Source organism: Lissotriton helveticus, chromosome 10 (genome assembly GCF_964261635.1).
Source record: "Lissotriton helveticus chromosome 10, aLisHel1.1, whole genome shotgun sequence".
In the NCBI taxonomy this organism is placed as follows: Eukaryota; Metazoa; Chordata; class Amphibia; order Caudata; family Salamandridae; genus Lissotriton; species Lissotriton helveticus.
Window position 1 is genome coordinate 248,998,316 of NC_136071.1, and position 18,788 is coordinate 249,017,103.

Genomic DNA, 18,788 nt, shown 5'->3' on the forward strand with positions numbered 1-18,788 from the left:
AAGTTGGAAAAGAAAATCCAGTTTCTGAATTTTCTTTTTGAAAATAAAAAAGACAACAATTTAGTACAAGGCTCGTTGACGGAGCCCTGCACCAAACTGCGAAGCGCATTGACAGGAACAGCTGTGACGTGGTTCCTTCCAATGATTTATAAATGACCATCAGTTCGCCATTCATTCCTAAATTCTGCAGCAGCATCTCTGACAGGGTGACGGAGTAATTTACTCCGTCATCCTGGCGGAGAAACGGCTGGCTGCCAAAATATAAATCGGGCCCTTTGTCTCTGTCCTGCGTGTTGTTTCATATTTAAGTTGAGGCACATTTAATGAAGGAGAGAGTCTAACAGGAAATTAACAATGTTCCCTTATTCCATTCTGCCTCTTCCGCCATTCACAGGTGTGAATGGTTTCCATTTTCCTTTGTCAGCTTCTTTGAATACATACGTGAGATGTAGTGTGATCAGATTAAATGTGCAATTGCATCACAATGCCCTTGTAGATTTGTCTGCAGAGGCATATGTTTGTGTACCTTTGTAGGCCACAGCAAGCATGTGTATGCAAGTGTGTTGATGTGTGTTTGTGTGTGTTTACGGCAGCTTATTTGCTTTTTGTGTGAACACAAGTTTTCCTACAGTCGTGTACGAGAGACCCAGTGGTTCTTGTGCTAGATATGGGCATGCTAAATTAATTATTTATGGATATGGATGGGTGAGACGAGTGCATTCAGAGGAGTTGGGCCTACTGTTTCTCTAAAGGATAAACACGGTAAATAAGAAAACATTCACCTATAGCGTCTTCATGTTAATTTGTGTTACAAATTTCCCAAATGTTAATCACTTGTATTATGTCTATCTGAAAAGTTTATACATTTTTTAGTTTTGATGCAAGAATAACAATAACATTTACATTTATTTTACTGAAGGTATTTGCAATTGATTGGACAGCCAACACATGTTTTGCCCTGCAAGCTAGGGCTTTTTCAGGGCTTAGAAATTTGTCAATGTTTGTCAATGTTTTGTCATGCGTTAATTCTCATATTGGTTCATATCATCCCTTGAAGAGAATATCACTAATCCTTCTGTTCAATAAGTCTCCAAATATTTTCCATCTTTTGAATGTAATTTAAAGTAGTAACAATCTGGAATTTGGCTTCCCAAATAATGATAGCTGTTTTATGGATAATTCCTGTCAGTGAAGTCCTTTGTCAGGGGTTATAACATCAGTCCAGTGCAGCCACTGGCAGTCAGTCTTCATGCAGTCTGTGTATAGTATTACCTGTCTTAAGTGTGGTACATTTGGTATTTTTGCCTGAAACCGTCAGCCTCGTGGATAAGTGAGCCAGCTAATATTATGTTGAAGTATTTCAGATGCATTTTGAGCTCCAAGCCACTCAAGAGGCAATACAAGGGATACAACACTAGTTCGTCAGCACTGAAATTGAGGGTTGGCAGCTGTGGAGTTACCACTGTCTAGATGACTCCTATGCAGTTTCCACTATACATATTTAAAACATCTTTAATTCGAATATAACCATGACATGTTAATATTTTCTTTATGCTGGCACTTATATTTCTAGTGTAATTTTGAGGCATGCAGTGCATAATTAGTGGTATACATTCTCATGGGATACTGCCCATTTGTTTTAGGTCTCGCCTAGCGATGCAGCGCATGCGCTACCCGCCTTGGCGAGACTTATTGTCGTCGGTTTCTCTGCCGAAGGGGGACAGGAGATGTGCCCTCCATAGGCGAGCACATCTCCTGTCCCCGCGTAGGGCTGGCGTTTCAACACAGCGCGCGCATGGCGCACTTTCCCTCCCTCCCTCCTCCCGTCGGCTCCAGGTCATCTGCCAGCGTCAGACAGGAGATGTGTATGCGGCGTTTAAACACAGCCCGCGCATGGCGCGCTTTCACTTTCCCTCCCTCCCCCTTCGGCTCCAGATCATCTGCACACGTCAGACAGGACAGGAGATGTGTATGTGGCGTTTAAACACAGCGTGCGCATGGCGCGCTTTCACTTTCCCTCCCTCCCTCCCTTCCCCCGTCGGCTCCAGATCATCTCGGGAGCTCCCTGGGACCCTGCACGGTGCCAGCAGTTGTGGAGCCAGCTTGTTTCCCACATAAATTGCTTCATCTCGTCAGGGGTGGTAGGCGCTATATAAATCTGAATACAATGCAATATTATAAGTGTGGAGTCCTAAGCAGCGAGATGAGATTCTTGCAGTGGTTTAGACTTTCTACAATGGATATTTCCTGGGATAGACACTTCGAGTGAGGCATCACTATAGAGTGGGGCAAAACTCTGGGTACAGGGTTGGATTCTGCTTTGCCAGGGTCAGGGTCAGGGTGGTACCCTGACTGTTGTAAGTAGTGGTTCAAGAGCTGGCTAGAGCTCCCATTAAAGTTAGTTTGAGTGATGTGAGACCGTGAACCAGGTCTTGCAAAGGGCAGAAATGTAAGCACAGCTCTTGTTGTACACTCCTCATGGCTGAAAGACAGGAATAGTTGCTGGCCTTGAGGCTGGGGGAGTTCGAATCATGGGTGAGACATTGAGCTCCGTCTCAGGAACAGAACCCATTGAGGGGCGGCTGAGAATGTAGGATTGATAATTTTTCATGTGGCTCTCCCTTGCACAGAGTTTTAGGAGTACTTTGAGAGTGGTAAAATGGGCAATTAAAATTGCTCTCCCGACGCTTGCTTACACAGAATAGGCTGTGACTAGATGACATGGAGCTCTTATTTCGGTAAACGCTTCACACTTTTCAAGATTGACTCTACAAAGCTCTTGTCTAGCCCAAAGTAGAAAAGTGTAAAATTAAGTTTTAAACCGCATTTCCCTCGTCACAGCTTGAAAACGTTGGTATTTGTAGAGTGAACAGCTGCAGGGATAGGCGGGAGCTGGAGCGACCTTGTGGTCTTATGATCCATCGCTGTAGCATATTCCCTCTGCCTTTCAGGACCGCCTAAATGGCATTTTACTGGTCTCGCTAGTGATGCAGGACGCGGTACTGGTGGGTGCGTGTTTCTTTGCATTTTTTATTTATATAATTTTATTGAAGATGCACTTGTGTACCTCTATCCAGTCTGTACATTAGTGTGTGTTTCTATGCTTATTCATACATTTGTGTAACTGTTAGATATTTATCTCGTCAGTTTTGCAGTGTTGACTACTTAAATTTGTCCCAGTTCATTTTGGAGTGGAGGTGAGGACCGGAGTGTGAAAACCACACATGCTCTATATTTGAGTTTGTGAACCATTTGCTATGTAATGGGGCTCGTTCAGTCTAGTACAGGTGTTCAGTTGTACTGTTTATTGAGCTTGCTGCTGTCGGTCTTCCGGTGAGTATTTGTGTGCGTTGGTGTCTGTCTGCAGAGCCTGGAATTCATCATAGCACAGTTGAGAACCGCTTTGCTGTTTTACAAAGTATGTCTTTTTCTGAGGGGGTGTTGTTAGTGTGTCAGTCATTTCACTTACGTGAAAGGATAACCCCAAAATACTCTGCCAGAATACTCTACTCTCACCATCCTTACAAGCAGGAGTGTCTGGGTGCAGCAGCCCCGTAGATTACAAACATCATAAGTCTGTGTATATTGGCCTACTTGCAGGTTTACTATTCAGCTGCAAACTTACGTGTTGCATCTTTCAATTACACACCGCTAATTGCTTTTACCATGTTGTGCCATTTGATCATGAACTTTTTAGAAGGTATTTTTCACTTGAATTCGTTATTGCCAGGTAGATTCTTAATGCTGATTGGCTAAACTGTTCATGAATCCCTTTTTCATTGTCGGCGTGCAGACTGCAGTGGCAGCAGAATTCAACTTTAGAAACCAGCCTGCCTACAATGAACGGAGCTCTCTGTGACGGAGCCTGTGCTCTCTGAGTGTGAACAAAAATATCAGATTGTTGGAAACTAGATCAGAAAGGAAACAAGCATTTGCAATGCAATAGGTCTCGCATTTACGCGAGTTTGAGCTATTGGCATTCAAAATGACAATGCCTTTTATTTCATATTTTGGTTTTTAAAACATAAATAAAAGGCATTGTCATTTACAATGCCAATAGTGTAAACTCGCTTAAATGCGAGACCTGTTGCATTGCAAATGCTTGTACTTTAATTACAGGGGACAAAACAACATCAGTTCGGCCAACATTATGTATTTTCTTGGGTTTTACACTGAGAGCCAGTTAAGTCGTTTGGGGTTGCCCGCCTATGCATTGACGTTTTAGTTGGGTCCTGTCTAGCTGCTGTCAAGAGAATGTCAGAGCGTAAAGGTGCTCATATGTCATGTGATCAGGATTTGGCAGGTAGAATGCTTGCACATAACTCAGCGTTGGTGTTACAAGACACCAGGTACCATGCCTGTATTGTGGACAGTAGGCCTTTCATCCAGTGTTAGCAAATTCTCTTTTGGCTGTTAGTGGCAGTCATGCCACCAACCTTTCTGGCAGGTTTTGGCAGTTTGGTTACATATTCCATCATCACGATGTCTGGGGTGGCGGGGATCCAGTACCCAATGATATGTGAGATCTCAGTCAGCACCTCTGTTCAGTAAGTGGTGAGTGATCGGCATTCCCATGCCAGATGAAGAAAATTGTGCTATGGCTAGTGACAGTGGGAGCATATGTGCAGTCTGTTGGGGTCTAGTTGGTGTAGTTTTGCGGGGTGTGATACAGTCTCTGGAGGAACTAAAAGTGTAGAAGTTTGTGCTTAAAATTTATGCAAATTAATTTAATCTTGGTGCAACAGTTGGTCCATTTTCAAGGATCCCAATACTCCTTCAGATCTTCTTCCCATTGTGTGATGGCTGAGAAGCGGCTCCCTGGGTGTACCTTCAATGTAAGGTTTGTAGATGTGTACAACTCAGCTGTGTGCAAACTGTAAGTCAATAAGAAGTGTGAATGGTATACTCCTTTGGCTCATGCTGGAACTCTGGGAGATAGGCCCTAAATGAGTGTCAGAATCTGTGATAGATGAAGTTTATTTATTTGCGGGTTTATATCGCGCTCGAATCGACTCCCGGAGGAGTATCTCTGCGCCCTAAGAGCACCACAAGCACAATCAGAGAGGACACTTACAAGATTTAGTTTTGAAACAGGAAAGTTTTAAGCCGCTTCCTAAACAACAGATGTTCCGAACATTGTCTGAGAGCTAAGGGGAGTTTATTCCATAGTGTGGGCCCGACTACTGACAGAGCTTTGCTTCCGTGTCTGGCCTTCTTTGCACGAGGCACTTACAATAGAAGCTGGTTACTAGACCTAAGGGAGCGAGCAGGAGTATAAGGTGCAAATTTGTCTATTAGATATGAGGGACCTAGTCCGTTTAGGCTCTTGTGAATTAAGCAACATGACTTAAACTTAATTCGTTGGTGGGCCGACAGCCAATGTAGTTTGTCCAAAAGAGGTTTGGACGCAGATCTAGGAGAAGCGTTCAGGACCAATCGGGCAGCAGTATTCTGCACAACTTGGAGTTTAGCCAATACTCCCTCATTTGCTGATAACAACAGCCCATTACAATAGTCGATACGACTAAGGACGAGAGCCTGTACCAATGTTTTCCTGATGGAGTCAGGGAGCAGGGGAAACACTTTGCGTAGAAGGCCTATCACATGAAAACATGAGCCCACAATGTAGTTACCATACTGCTTCAGCGAGAGCTCCTGGTCTAATCGTACTCCTAAGTTCTTCACGACTTGTTTAGGGTCAGGGACTGGCCCGAGATCTTGTAGCCACCAGTCCGGAGTCCATAGGATTTTAGCCTCCCCGAAGAGCATGTTGTCTAGTGTATTTAGATGCTCTGTCAGCTGTTTAAACCGATGTGGTATGGAATAGATGTCCCATTTCCCGGATGTTCTGTTTTCATAGCGATATTATGACCAATGCCTCTGGCGTCTAAGGGATCGCAGGATTGTCTATTTTGTGGTCTTAGGTGAGTGTACCACAGTGCAGCCCACTTTGCTTCTTAATTTATGCCATACAACCATAGTCACCGTCTCCGTGTCCACCACCCCCCTCGGATAGGTCGTAAGTTGCCCAGGGTGATTTTTTTCACTGCCATCCATGATGTGTTGTACTGGGTAGTTGGGGAAGATACCAGTAGATCGCAAAGACTGCTTGAGGAGCTAGGTAGCATAATTCTGGGTTATGTACCGCTAGACCACCTTGTGCCAGGGGGAGTGTCAGTAAGTTCCAACGTAAGCGCCAGGGCCCTTTTGTATCAACATTATGTGTAAGAATGGCAACTCCACCAATTCAAGGCCCTTGATGACTCACCTAAGTTGGTTGGCTATGATCCGGGCCACAATTTTACTGTGTATGTTGAGGAGAGATAATGGCCGATAGGATCCATCTTGAAAGGAGTTCTTATTGGGCTTCAGTAGTGTGATTAGGATTGCCTCCCATAACACTGGGGGTAAGCACCATTTAGTAAGAGCTTTGTTGAACACCATAAGGAGATGTGGCCTAAGAGTCATCATGAAGGTCATATAGAACTCCGAAATATATCCGACTGAGCCTATAGTCTTATTGGAGGTGAGACTCTTATTTGCCTCTGCTATTTCTTCCAGGGATAATGGAGTTAAGCTGCTGTCTTTCATCAGCACTCAGCTAAGCCAAAGCAATATCGTCAAGGTGATCTGCTATTTGAGCATCCTTCCATTGTACTGTAGAATTGTATAGGTGTTCATAATAGGCAGTAAAAACCTCTGCTGCTTGTGTTGTAGTGTTCCTGTGAGTCCCATCAATGTCACTTATACTTGGGATATCATTATTTATCAGATGGTCTTTCTGCAGCTACGCTAAAGTACTAACCGGTCACAATAGCACGGGCCTGTGTGTCCCCCATCATTCTTTTAGCCTTCTTTTTGGCCCTCTCCCTAAACAAACATGAGAGTATTCTGCAGCTCATCATCCAGCTTGTCATGTGAGCTCTGCCACTGGTGAGCCTCATGCTTTTCCATTGTGTCCTCTTGGTGTGTGAGATGGTCACGGGTTGATTTCAGTATACCTGCCTGTTTTGATATATAGACTTCCCTAATGACAGGTTTAAATTCCTCCCATACCATCTTGTGGGAATCCACAGATCTGAAATTCAGACAGAAAAAATCTTTGATTGCCACAGACACCTCGCCCTTAAAGGCAGAGTCCAGCAGCACTCTGATGGAAAAATGCTGGGATCAGTAACACTGTGCGCCCATGGGAAAGGAGATGCACAGTGTCACTGGTGAAAGATCCAAAAGAGTGTGCAGTAGATACGTTTGGTCTATGATCCATCTGAGTTTGTCAGGAGAGCACCTCCCGAGATCTATTCATGAGTGGGAATCATGGACCATTGAATATTAACAATAAGCGGGTTCAGATCCATATACGGCACGCCTCACGTACATTTAATAGTTCCAGTTCATACCGCAATGTGTCTGTCACCCTGGATGGAGAGATTACATGTTGGGATCTGTTCATGGCTTCATTAATGATTACATTGAAGTCACCCCACCCCGCAGAGTAGCAGAGAGTTTGTGGCAGATTTTGGTGACCTCTCTGAATGTTGTATTATCGTCTGTGTTAGGCAAAACACATTCACAATTAGAACCAGATGATCTGACAGTGAACCTTGGACCACTAAATATCGGCCCAGTGGATCATGATTGGTGGCGTTATGTTTGTAGCTGACAGTCCCTCCGATCAATATGGTGAACCCCTCATGATTATGAGCTGTAAGATGCTAGGCATCAGTGTCCCCACTTTCCATGACATCTGTTTGGGTTGCTGTCACAGAGGTGTGTCTCCTGTAGTAGAACTTTTGACACATCATGTCCATCCAAATATGTCTGAACTAGTCTGTGTTTTTTGGCATTATTTAGGCCACAGATGTTGCAAATCGTTAGTTTACAAGGAGGCCACGTTGCTCCGCAGCAAGGTGCATCAGTGCTGTAGTGTGTTCCAGTCATGGTGGGAATGGTGCAAAAAACAAAACAAGTGGGCAGGTAATGTTGGACTATGTGATGTGTGGCGATATATAAATGAGATCCTGCATGAACAATAACACACAGAAACTATTGACTAGGACTATCCAAAATTCAACCCTCCCCCACTCCCAGCACTCAGCCTAAAATACTGATGCCCTGCCCATACTAACCACCCAACTTATCAGCGAACATGCTCTCAAAACCTAAGCATGAATTCATTGTCAAAAGGGCATTACTCACAGTTGACTGGTTGTCATCCTCCAACAAGAGGGATCACAGAAAATTGGCTAATAGGATGACCCCTTTTCTGTTCGTTGAAGGCCACCAAACATTAAACAATGCACGATATAGATTACACTGCCTGGTTCAATTTGAGAACTTGGATACTGAGTGCCTGTCCAGTCATTGTCACTAAAGTCACCTTGATTATGCCCTAGGGCGGCAGATACGGAGTCAAACCCTCTTGGCGAGGTGGTCGTCTTGATAGGTCGGTGTCCTGTGCGAAACACCTCGGCCACCGTAAGGTCCGTAAAGAAGTGTGGTTTATCTCCTATAGGGACACACAATTGTGCAGGGTAAAACATGGGATATTTAACACTTTTATAGTGTAGCAGTCTCTTGGCCTCAAGGAACATCCACCTGGTGTACTGCACCATTATTGTAAAGTCAGAAAATATTGAAATTTGTTGTGCCCTGATAGCGCAAAGGCCCCTGCTCCCTTGCAAGATGTAAAGCCACGTCCTTGTTGCAGTAGTTCAGCAGGTGTGCGGTGGGATGCCAGGGACCAGCCTCACAGTCAGCGATTAGTGCTCACACTCTTCCCTAAACATGTCTCTAAACTTGTCACAGCCGAGTAGTTCCAGTAAGAGGTTTTCCACCTTGACTGTGTTGGTGGATTCAGCCAGCCCCACAATTCAAATAATGTTTTGTTGTGTTTGTGTCTCCAAGTCTTCATTTTTGGCCACTACATTAAGTAGTTACCATTGAACTGCTTGAGGTTTGTTTGAGTGGTCTATGTTCATGTTTTCCACCACCAGAATATGGCACTCCACTCTTTTCAACCGTGTGGCTTGTCTTTTAAGCTGCTTGGTAAAGCTGTTGTAAGCTGCTCGGTGAAACTCTCTAAAAGCGTAGTGACGGAGCCCAATTTCCCACCAATGGCAACAAAACTAGCTTTTAATTCTAGCAGGAGCCATGTAGTGCCCTTCGCTGACTCTGAGGGTGCTTCAATTTACAGAGTCTTAGTGCCCTAGTGATCCCTCAGAGCCTTGCGCTTTTCAAAGGAGAGCATACTCTGGCACTGATCGGGATTTGGCCATAGTGGTGACCAGTGCCGTTATGGCCAGCAAGGTCATCATTAGTAAGGGGTAAGATGAGGCTGTTGTGGCAGTGCCCTAAGGGTCTCAGAGTGATGTGTTTCTACAGCAGTGCAACAAGGTTCAGTGGAAAGGGAGATTCTGCTGCAAAAAGAGAAAAAAGGAAAGAATAAAAAGAGGGGTGGAGGGAAGGGGTGCAGCAAAAGGAATGGAAAGAATCACTGCCTCACTGCTGTCCCTGCAGAGGTAGCTGCCAGTAGTCAATGCCTGTGCCCTGAATGTGCACCTCTTCTGCAGGAGAGTCTCGGTGCCAGCAAGCTCTTAGTGTGCAGTCTTCAGTGTCCCCAATGTCAGGCACAGCTCACTGCTGCATAGGCTCCAGGTCGAGGCTTATGGAGTGCAGCTGGTTCGTTAGGTCTCTGGGTGTCTCACCACCTGCACTGTCCCAGGACCAGTACGTCTCTCCAGGCTTGTTCAGTCCGCAACACCTCTTGTGTGGCAGCAGAAGTTCCAACTCTCACTACAAGGTGGCTGATCACAACCAGGCATTTGGGTGCCTGCCATAAATTAACAGATGTGATGAGAGGGACTAGCATAATTTTGTCTCCCTGGGTGTCAGAGCACCACAGCTAGGCGGTCATCTTTGATCGCAGCCAGCCCCACCCCACTATTACATTTTAATCAAGGTTCTTGAAATGAACAGCCCTTGGTGGATTCTGTCAACACAGATCAAAACTAAGAGTCAAATATAACACTAAGAGAAAAATGTATTGCACCTGCTCATATGTGTTGTCTTTTTGTAAGTAGCACCATTTTCATCTTTGTACCACAGTCAACTCTTTATGTATAATGAATGAAAAAACGTGAACATTATTATGCTTGTTTCATATGGGTTTGCTGAATGTGAGTGCTATTTAAAATATTTGGATTCAAACCATACAAATGACCAGGCATGTTCGCTCCATGTGTTGCAATATCTAAATGGTATCCATCTGACACCCCCCACTTGCCCTTGTGAATGGCCCTTGGACAATCACATTTTTTTAATTGTATTTATCTTATCATTTTGTTTGTGAATTGTTGATACCATAGAATTATATGTTTATTAGAAAACTGTTTCTCCTATAAATCATCAAAATGTTTGTCCAGAGAAAAATTGCACTTCTGTATTACAAGAAATATCTTTCCAACAGGATTAACAATCAAAACGAAGACAAAGAAGGTGACTCGGATAACGCAGCCAGTGAGCCTCCTCCAACACCTCAGGATAGCTCACCTGATCAAAGACGATCATCTTCAGATACATCGAGGTCCACCTATAGTCTCACAAGGCGTATCTCAAGTAAGTCAGGCATTCAAAATTATTATCTATAGGCGATTTTTTCATGCACTCCAAATGGCATGTAATTCAGCACTCTGAAGTAATTGAAAGGATATACATGAGGCTATTAAAAACTTCCAAATAAACAGATAAACTGACAGTTGGCTGAATCAGTTTTAAAAAAAATAATAATCTTTGAAGTTGAGATTCACCTGACTTGATATATCTTATAATGCATGCAAATGAATTTCAAATTTTGTATTAAATCTCAAACTACCACTTTAAATGTTTCCAAAAGGAAATCAATGCACTTTTCCTTAAAAAGGGGACTGCAATGCAAGCATGTACTCAAGTTTCTTTTAAACTAATTGTAAGGAAATTCGAATATGTGGATATTCTGAAAATCTGGAATGAAATCCTGGCAACTCTTTCAATTTATTTATTTATTTATTTGTTTAGTTTATATAGCGCAAACAGCTACCCAACAAAGGGTTTCCCGGCGCTTGTGATTCAGTAAAGGGAGTTTGGACAGCTGACTTAGATGTTGAACAGCCAGGTTTTTATGGCTTTCCTAAAACTGGTGTAGTTAGCCTCTGAACGCCGAGCTTGTGGCATGGAGTTCCACAGGGAGGGGCCAAGATAGGCAAAGGATCTGCCTCCCATGCGTGACAATCTTATTTTAGGCACAGCAAATTTTTTCGCTGTTGCAGATCTTAGCGTTCTGGGTGGGTGGTAACGTTGCACCAGATTTAGCAGATATTTAGGAGCTTTGTTTGCTGAGATTTTGTGCATGAAGCATAATGATTTGAACTTGATTCTGCTCTCAATTTTTAACCAGTGTAATTCTCGTATGAGTTTGGTGGTGGGTGCATGAACAGGGATTTTACCTAACAGTCTTGCAGCAGCATTCTGCACAGTTTGTAGTTTACGGACTGTGGCTTTGTTGGCCCCTAAGTATAATACATTGGCATAATCCAATCGAGATGTTATAAGGGCGTTGATGACAGTTCTTTTAGTGTGAACTGGTAGCATCCAGCATATTTTCTTTAGCCACTTCAAGATGACAAAACAGGTGGCTGATGTTTTGATGGCCTGCTGGTGCATACTAAGAGTGTCATCAACCACAAAGCCAAGGTTACGGGCCTGGTTAGTTGGAGTAGGAGGAGAGCCCATTTCTGGGGGCCAATGTTGGGGTCCCCAGAGTTCTTTATTTTTTCCTAGGATTATGAGTTCAGTTTTTTCACTGTTTAATTTTAAGAGATTATTTTTCATCCATCCAGCAATTTTTGTAAGCCCTGTTCTCAAAATAGAAGGATCCTTATTGTCTGTTGGTGGAAGGGAAAAGAGAAGCTGAGAATCATCAGCATATGAAAACATTATCAGTCCAGAGTCTTTAGCAATTTGTGCAAGAGGGCTCATATATAAATTAAAAAGTAATGGGCTTAAAATTGAGCCCTGAGGGACGCCATGTTTAAAAGTATAGGTATCAGAGTACGAAGAGTTTGCGAAAATGTGAAAAGTTCTATTTTCAAGTAGGGATGTGATCCAATTTAAAGCAGGGCCACAGATGCCCATTAGACGAAGGGTTTTTATTAGTACCGCATGTGAAACAGTGTCAAATGCGGCACTGAGGTCTAAAAGCACCAGTGCCACTGTTTCACCCTTGTCTATCATTTGACGAATATTTTCAGTGACACCTAGGAGAGTGGTTTCTGTAGAAAAACCTGCTCGAAAGCCAGATTGATGGGGAGGTAACAGGTCGTGTGTCGTTATATAATGTGAGAGACAGCGGTGGACGTGTTTCTCTAGAATTTTGGCAAAAATAGGCAGGAGAGATATTGGTCGGAAGTTTGCGGGTACCTTCGGGTCAGCATTAGCTTTTTTTAGAAGGGGATGGATCATGGCATGCTTCCACTCCTGTGGAACACATTCTTCTAGCAAGGATTTATTTAGAAGGTCTGTGATGGTAGATAAGGCTTTCCTGCTAAGTAGTTTTAAGATTGAGCAGGGTAGAGGGTCTTTTGGCGAACCTGATTTAATGGTGTTTAGAAGTTCGATGACAGTGTCAACGTTGAGTGTAGGCCAAGCAATCAAAGAAGGGGAGGTGGTAGTATCAGAGGGGATGGCGGTATTGGTCTCTTCACTGTCTGATCTATTAACATCACTACTGTCATAGTGATTTTCCTCATAATTGTCCTGATTAGGTTGGATGGCTTGATAGATTCTATCAACTTTGTCGACAAAGAAAGCGGCAAGTTTATTGCATTGAGTTTTATTTCGATCAGGAGGGGAAGGTGAGGTGTTAGAGCCAGCTAGCTCTTTGACTGTTTTGAAGAGTGTTTTAGCTTGATTTAAAGCTGCAGTAATTTTTAAGCAGACAAAGTTGGCTTTTGCTTTGCTGCACAGCTTTTGATATTGATTTAGTTGATTTTTGTATTCATTTTTAGCTTCCGAGGAGTAGGACTTTCTCCATTGACGTTCAGCATTCTTACATTTGGTCTTTTCATGTTTTAAAGAGTCATTGAACCACGGAGCGGGAGGACGTTGATAAATGCCTTTTAACTTAGTCTGAGGGAGACAGGAGTCGATGGCTGTTAGGAGCCATGATTGGACAGAGATGGATAGATTTTGTACTCCGGAGATGGTACATGGTATTGTATCTTCTGGCAGGGTATTAAGAATGTTAATATCTAGCTTTTTCCATTTTCTCACCATGACGGGCAGCGCCATAGGAGGGATATTAGTTGTAGGCGTTTGAAAGGAAAATTTGATGGGAAAATGGTCGGACCAGGGAATAGGTAAAGCTGGGAAGGTGTTTAAATTCAAAATATTAGAAAAGATTGGGTCTAGTAGATGACCAGCAGTATGGGTAGGGCCAGAATTTTTGAGAATCAAATTGAGGGATAAGAAGTCATCGATAAGTTCCGTAGCTTTAGAGCAAAGTTCGTTGTCCAGGTGAAGATTCAGATCACCAATCACTGTAAAATTGGTAGTATTCATAATGAACGGGCCTAGAAGTTCTGAAATATTGTTTAGCCAGTTTGAAGCAGCACCAGGTGGACGATATATAAGTGCGCCGGAAAAGGTAAAGTTGGGTGAGAGTATGATTTTGAAAGTGGCGCCTTCACACCCTGGACATGGGAGATTTGTAAACTCACAGGTATATACTTTTTTAAAAATAACAGCTATGCCTCCACCAGTTTTTTTAATTCTGTCAAGGCGTATAATTGCGTATGAGTCAGGGAGGGCCATGGCCACATCTGGTCCAGAGCTTGCATGAAGCCAGGTTTCAGTGATGAACAATGCATCAGGGGCTTCATCCAGTAGAAAATCAAAAATTTCTGTTTTATGTCTTGGCAGAGAGCGACAGTTCAGACTAAAGAAGGTAAATACTTTAGAGTTAGATGTAGCACATGTAGCATTGGTTTGGGTCTCAAGCCTTTTGATTTTAATGGCATTCGTTGTCAGTGAACAGCCGTGACAGATGTTATGGTGTCTGTATAAGTCTAATAGGCAGCAGTCCGGTAGTGTAAGCGTTCTTAACGCTAGGAGTTGTTCTGAGCTATATTTTATATAAGGAGTGATAGTAGAGGCACTAATTGTCTGATTACTGTCACATACCGGTAAAGTCGGTTGGGGAGTAGGTATCATGGCCGCTGGGCGCGTCCGAGGCGCGGACAGGCGCAGACGGGCTGACTCAGGCGTGACTCCGGCGTTGGTGCAGGCGCGTCCACAATTCGCGTCCGCTATCGCGGAGAATGTACGTTTCCTTATGTAGTGGTGGCTAGAGCGCTGTTAGGCTCACGCCCCTACCCAAGATGTCCGCCGTATTTTTAACAGCTTGCAGGTGAGAGATCGGTATTCAGCCCGAAAATCGGCTGTCACCGAGTAAATGCAGGCTCGCGCTCTATTTTGTGCTAATATTAGGCTAGTGCAAGTGAGGTAGGTAAATTAAAATAAGCCGATTTTAAAATACTCGTTTTCAGCAATCAATTTCAGAAAAATGTGCAGTCCAACTACCTCCCGGCTATTTCGCCTCAAGAGGGGTCCAAAGTTTACAATATGCAAGGAATCTCGCGTTCTTTACCTTGGGGCTCCTTATGTAGTGGTGGCTAGAGCGCTGTTAGACTCACGCCCCTACCCAAGATGTCCGCCGTGTTTTTAACAGCTTGCAGGTGAGAGATCGGTATTCAGCCCGAAAATCGGCTGTCACCGAGTAAATGCAGGCTCGCGCTCTATTACTCCTTTCTTAAAAGAATGTAAGTAAAGAATACAGAAAGAAAAAATGTAGAGCCCTTTTTATAAATAAAGCTGGAAGTCTTTTTAACTGTGGAAATATATATTTGTATATATACATACAAATATATATCTCTACAGTTAAAAAGACTTTCAACTTGATATACAACATTTTCACTGTTGCCCTTGCATGATGTAGATGTTCTCATTTGTGCTCTTATGGGACCATTGAAGTATTTTCACTTCCTATGTTCAGGGAAGCACTGCAATATTTTATTCTCTTGGACAACTGAGGCCTGATTCATGAGGACATTGTCAATATAATTCTGGATTAATGTGTAATCTCTGTACATTTCTATACCTGTTGCACTTAGTGCTTTAAATGTCTGTACTCTTTCGATTTTTTCTTTTGTAAAATATTCCCATTGAGCAAATGTTTTTTATTGATTCTGTGACTAGCTTTAGAGAGCACATATTGTTTTGAATTCAATCAACAAAACTCATCTCTATTACATATTTGTTGTTGGTCACCTGTGATGAAGAACAACAATGAGTTTAGTTTATGACATGGAACTAGGATATGAATGACATAAAAATTGTAATTTGAAAAAATTAAAAGGTATCAGTGGTACCAAAGTGATATGGGACATCTGGTAAAAAGGAGGCAACCATTTTAATAAGATATATCAGCACAAAAGTTCAAAAAATAAGGCAATCAGACCATAACATACAGACACTATTAGTAGCATTTAAAAAATCTGAGTGTGGGTTATTTGGGTGAAAGAGACGGATACCGAGTTCACCATGTGGTAAATTTATATGTATGCATTGCATATGATATATCATAAACCTGGTCGATGAAAAATCTTTAAATGCAGGATAAGACATGTTCCAGGATTTGTTATATAAAATGCAGTGGGATGCAGGGGTGGACATTCTAATTGCTCCTCAACCCAAGGGGTCAGTGGATCCGTGTGTTCTTTAGCAATGACGAATAGAGGTGTTATTTGGAGAGATGACATTTCGTATCCATTATAGAATGAAGGAAAGCTCGTGGTTTGTGGTGGGGTTGTGCTCCAGACACCTTGTTTACAGCATGAGAAAGCTTGTCCTCTGGTATTTCCCTTGTTGCACCTCTTAAACTCAAGCCTGGCAATATCATGGCTTTGTATGTTGCTTTGGCCTAGTATATGATATGTGATATATAAAGATTATCAGATATGTATCAAAGAAATCAAGGAGCAAAATGTGACTTGTGGCAAAGATGATGTTAAGGACATCACCAGAGCACAACCACTTTGATAAGCAGGGATGCATTAAACAATCTGGCATCTCTTACTAGCTACTGATTTATTAACTCACTACATTTTGATGGAATGGTTTGGCAGATAAATGTAATTTTGTGTCCAAGTTCTAATTGAAGGTTAACAGTTTTTCTCATCTTTAATACTTGGAACCTTTATCATTATTTAGGTCTTGAGTCGAGAAGACCAAGTTCTCCTCTTATCGATATCAAGCCTATGGAATTTTCGGCAATGGGAGCTAAAAAGGAAATCGTTCAACCATCCGTCCTAAGGAAAACGTACACCCCTGATGACTATTTTAGAAAATTTGAACCCCGGCTTTACTCTCTTGATTCTAATAGTGATGATGTAGACTCTTTGACTGATGATGAACTTTTAACAAAGTATCAGCTGGGCATGCTGCATTTCAGCACACAATATGACCTTTTGCATAACTATTTAATAGTACGAGTAATTGAAGCCAGAGACCTGCCGCCTCCTATTTCCTATGATGGGGCAAAGCAAGACATGGCGCATTCAAATCCCTATGTGAAGATCTGCCTCCTGCCCGATCAGAAGAATTCGAAGCAGACTGGAGTGAAACGAAAAACTCAGAACCCAGTGTTCGAGGAGAGATATACATTTGAAATACAATTTTTGGAAGCCCAAAGAAGGACTCTTCTTTTAACAGTAGTGGATTTTGATAAATTCTCCCGCCACTGTGTCATCGGGAAAGTTTCAATGCCTTTAAATGAAGTGGATCTTGTGAAAGGGGGACATTGGTGGAAATCCCTTGTTCCAAGTTCTCAGGTAATACATTTTCGTGTTTTATTGTTATGTCAGACGTCTTTGACAGAATCTGAAGTCAGATTTAGGAAATTAAATGTATATATTTTAATATTAGTTGACTTTCCCTATAGGAGCGTAGTGGTCTCTGTAATGCTGAGGTCATTTAGAATAATCTAAATCATTAAGGAGTGAAATGTGGATGCTAAAATAACCGGTAAACATTTGCTGCATGTTAGCTGTTTGGGATGAATTTACAAATAACAGGGATTACTTGTGCTGTTGCCCAAATTGTTTTCACGACAACATGCACATGTAGTAGTTAGTTTTCCTGTCATGTTGATGATTCCCTTAAACTCTCTCTGTAAGGTGACAAATCTGAGATTGTTGTATAAAAAAAGCAATACTATTTTTCCAGCAAATCTTGTTCCAGAAAATAAAACACACTCCTACTTTGAAGACATCATTAGCTTATTGGCTTATAATTAATGTTTCATAAGACCTCATCCGCTGCATATTGTTAAAAGCCACATAGACAGGTGTCCATGTAATGAATCGTGTTCTTGTATCCATATATGCCAAAGACCCAGGTTTGCTAAGGGTTGCAACAGTATTTATACTGCCCTCACAACCAACCCCCCCTCTACCCCCTCCCCCGCCCCCACCCCGCCCCGCCCTCACCACCATGCTTCTACATTGCCTTAAATCAGGACATTGAATTGTGCAGGAGTGTCTGAGCCAGAACATTAAACACAGATTAGTGTAAAAAATCTCAGGGCCCAAATCTAAAAAAAGGAATGCATCTGCAGGTTAACAACAATACCTGATGTCGATTGAAACTCATAAAGGTTTCTCAGAGTTGGCCTGGAAAGCTGCAACACTCACTGGTTTCCAACCACAATCCTATTAGACTTTTGTGAATTCCATTTTCGCCCTAGCAAGTTATAAACACATCGATTTCTTTAACTGAAAATCTGCTGATGAAATGCACAGACTGAAGTAACATTGCAGCATTCCCAAAAATACGACAAACACAATAGGTACCGTATAATGCACGTAGGAATTGCTTTGTCAAATTAAAAAGATTTTTTTGGGTATGCAAACTTGCATTAAAGGAACAAAACATTGGCATCGAAACTAAAGCAAACATAAAGAAAAGAATCCGATAAAATAACAATTCCTACTTCTGTTTCCCTGATGTGTTAGTATATAGACTTTTGTCAAACATCAACAGCTGCAGGGTTTACTACATGCGATTTGGCGGTGACTTTACACAAAGGCCGAGCCTTGTTTTCTTATGATAAAGCAAATCACTTTCAGGCTGTGAGTAGGGAAGTGCCTGCCGTGCACGTTCAGGTGACGTGGCTGCTGTCACCTGAGCCAACGCGGTCTCCCTGGAAACGAATGTCCAATTAGCTGTTGCCTTTGATGCAGCAAGTTGACACTGGGCAGATGCCCTGCTCGCTCAGCAAGAGTGTGTAGTGACACCGACATATGTTGTTCTCATCCTCTTTCGCTGGCTTGTGACTGGTTTGCATCTAAAGCTGTATGCATTTTTACTGTGCTTATTTATATGGATACTCACGCCTATACCTCGTGGCATTGAAAATAAAGGTGAAGAAATAAATGGTGCCCAAATGTGCAAGCAATCGTGATATTCCTCATTTTGTAACTGCATTTGGAAAGTCATAGTCCATATTATTGCTACAGTACAAGATAGCTAGACCTGCTTCTGTTTGATGGTAAATTGAGAACCAGTGAATTGGTTAATAGTAAAACCTATTATTTACAGTGCTTAGACATGGCAGAAGCAGTACAAAAAATTATGTATTTTATGTTGCGTTAATCATTTTATAAAGCCCAGCTGTTACCTACAGGTGTCCTTTT

At 42.4% G+C, this 18,788-nt stretch overlaps 1 protein-coding gene across 2 annotated transcripts in view; it reads left to right on the plus strand.

Moving 5' to 3' along the window:
- Positions 1-18,788, plus strand: part of SYT17 (synaptotagmin 17) — a 567,544-nt gene that overhangs the window by 204,702 nt on the left and 344,054 nt on the right. For both annotated transcript variants that reach the window (XM_078665248.1, XM_078665249.1), the window contains 2 exons: positions 10,469-10,617; positions 16,306-16,925. In XM_078665248.1, the coding sequence (XP_078521374.1) occupies positions 10,469-10,617; positions 16,306-16,925 (769 nt within the window). The remainder of the gene's footprint in view (positions 1-10,468; positions 10,618-16,305; positions 16,926-18,788) is intronic.